The 2,500-nt window shown below is 47.1% G+C and overlaps 1 protein-coding gene across 1 annotated transcript in view; it reads right to left on the bottom strand.

The window, feature by feature from the left end:
- The window catches only part of LOC113827893 (uncharacterized), a 12,264-nt gene that overhangs the window by 3,485 nt on the left and 6,279 nt on the right, over window positions 1-2,500 (bottom strand). The window contains exons 2-3 of the mRNA XM_070136293.1: window positions 1,079-1,356; window positions 15-144 (exon numbers count right to left, since the gene is read on the bottom strand). Of these exons, the coding sequence (XP_069992394.1) occupies window positions 15-144; window positions 1,079-1,355 (407 nt within the window). The 5' untranslated portion in view covers window position 1,356. The remainder of the gene's footprint in view (window positions 1-14; window positions 145-1,078; window positions 1,357-2,500) is intronic.

Raw genomic sequence — 2,500 nt, 5'->3', positions numbered from 1 at the left:
TAAAATTGCCTTACTTGGAGAGCGAGTCCCCCAGCAGAGCGTAGACAGACGCCCTCTCGTCCACCAGACTGCGCTTGCGTCGGCGGCGGAGGAGCTGGTTGGGCAGTTCGTACGTCAGCTCGAAGCGGTAGTCTCCGGAGGTCTCTGGGGGGGGAGGGAGGGGAAAGGGGGGGTTAGTGGCTGGAGTAAGGCTTCGGGAGTGAGAGTTTTGGGGGGTATTGTCTACTTTGTAGTTTTTATTATTTATTTATTTATTCATTTATTTATTTTATTATTATTATTTTTTGTCTTCGGGTCTTTTTGGTTTGGAAGGGCGTGATTGATTTTACTATTTATTATAATTATTGGTATATACATTTTGTGATTATTAGTTCATATATTTTGCCTTGTTTATCTTCTTTTGTCTTGCCAAGACCTCGTGGGTGAACTATGCATTTTTTTTTTTTTTTTTTTAGCTCTTTTAGGTTACTGAGACATCCGGGACATTGGGGAGAAATGGGATTTAGATTATACTGAGTTGCTGCGTATTTCATTCATTGTATTTTTTTATTTGCTTTATATTCGTATTGGACACACTCACGACGGTCTACCACGCGAGAAAAGGTAGTTTTGAGTTTAGCTTTTACTGAAAGAGCTGGCAGTCTCACACGAACTGCATTGATTCAGTGAGCATAACAGATGACTGCCAATGATCATAATAGGCTGATAATGATAACATTTATTAGAATAGTACTAATAATGATTCTACTACTACACTGATAATAATAATAATAATAATGGTAATAGCAATAATGATTATGATAATAATCACAATGATGATAATAGAAACAATGATAACGATAATAGAAACAATGATAGTAATAACAAAAACAATCACCGTTATCACCATCATCATCATCACCTCACCATCAGTATCACTACAACCATCATTCCCATCATCACCATACTAAAACCATCCCACGCACCGACCCTCAACCCCACATACGGGTAGCCAAGGGGCAAACCCGTCAGGAGAAATAAGTGACATGAAAAAAAGAAAGTAAGAAAGAAAAAAACACCCTCAGCGCACTATACTCACTCGCCGACCCGTAAGTCCAGTAGGGAACCACCAGCTTGAAGATGAACTCCATCACAGCGTCGTCCGGGAAGTCAATCAGCTGTCTCTTGACTCGCGATCTCCCGACGCCGGTGCCGTTGGTGCCTCCTCCTCCTGCTACGCCTCCTCCGCCTCCCGCCCATCCTTCAACAGCTGCAGAGGCGCCAAGGTCGACCCCCAGCAGCGTGTCTAAGGTCGTGGCCGCGGAGATCGTCCAGAAAGCCGCCATTGCGAGTGGGAGGGTCTGCCAGGGCGCCATTCTGAGGGGAGAGGAAGCGGGGGATAGAGAGAAAGAGAATGTTTGGAGAAGAATGGGAAGGAGAGAGAGAGGGAGGGTGTGAAAGAGAGGATTTTGGAGATAAATGGGAAGGAGAGACAGAGGGAGGTTGAGAGAGAATATTTGGAGAAGAATGGGAAGGAGAGAGAGAGGGAGAGGGTGAAGAAGAGAATGTTTGGAGAAGAATGGGAAGGAGAGAGAGAGGGAGAGGGTGAAGAAGAGAATGTTTGGAGAAGAATGGGAATGAGAGAGAGAGGGAGGGTGAGAAAGAGAGGAATTTGGAGAAAATGGGAAGGAGAGAGAGAGGGAGGGTGAGAAAGAGAAGAATTTGGAGAAAATGGGAAGGAGAGAGAGGGGGGGAGGGTGAGAAAGAGAGGGATTTGGAGAAAAATGGGAAGGAGGGAGAGAGAGAGAGACAGACAGACAGAGAGAAACAGACAGACAGACAGACAGACAGAGACAGACGAATGCTTGAATATGTACACTTGCACGCCCGAGAGGACCCTCTAATGGGCGTGCGAGAGAGGCCGTAGATCGTGGCGTAACATCGGGGTTATTGGTTCATATTAACCGGGCTGTTGCATCGACGTGACACACATACATGGGCCGCGTGACAGACTGATGTGTTCCCCGTTCCTGTCATGCGTTGAGCCGATGATCTGTCATGGATCGCCATCGCGGTCTCCTTCATAGTGGAGAGAAGAGGGAGAGGGAGGGAGAGAGATAAAGCGAGAGAGAGAAGGGGGAGAGGGAAGGAAAGAAAAGGGGGAGAGGAAGGGAGAGAGATAAAGAGAGAGAAGGGGGAGAGATAAAGCGAGAGAGAAGGGGGAGAGGGAGGGAGAGAGATAAAAAGAGAGATAGAAGCGGGAGAGGGAGGGAGAGGGATAAAGAGAGAGAGAGAGAAAGGGGACGAGGATAGGAGAGAGATAAAGAGTAAGAGAGAGAGAAGGGAGAGAAATAAAGAGAGAGAGAAGGGGGACGAGGGAGGGAGAGAGATAGAGAGAGAGATAGAGAGAAGCGGGAGAGAGATAGAGAGAGAGAGAGAAGCGGGAGAGAGATAGAGAGAGAGAGGGAGAAGCGGGAGAGGGAGGGAGAGGGATAAAGCGAGAGAGGGAGAAGGGGGAGAG

Source organism: Penaeus vannamei, chromosome 21 (genome assembly GCF_042767895.1).
Source record: "Penaeus vannamei isolate JL-2024 chromosome 21, ASM4276789v1, whole genome shotgun sequence".
Classification (NCBI taxonomy): Eukaryota; Metazoa; Arthropoda; class Malacostraca; order Decapoda; family Penaeidae; genus Penaeus; species Penaeus vannamei.
The sequence above is the reverse complement of the archived record's forward strand: the minus strand, read 5'-3'. Positions and strand labels throughout refer to the sequence as shown.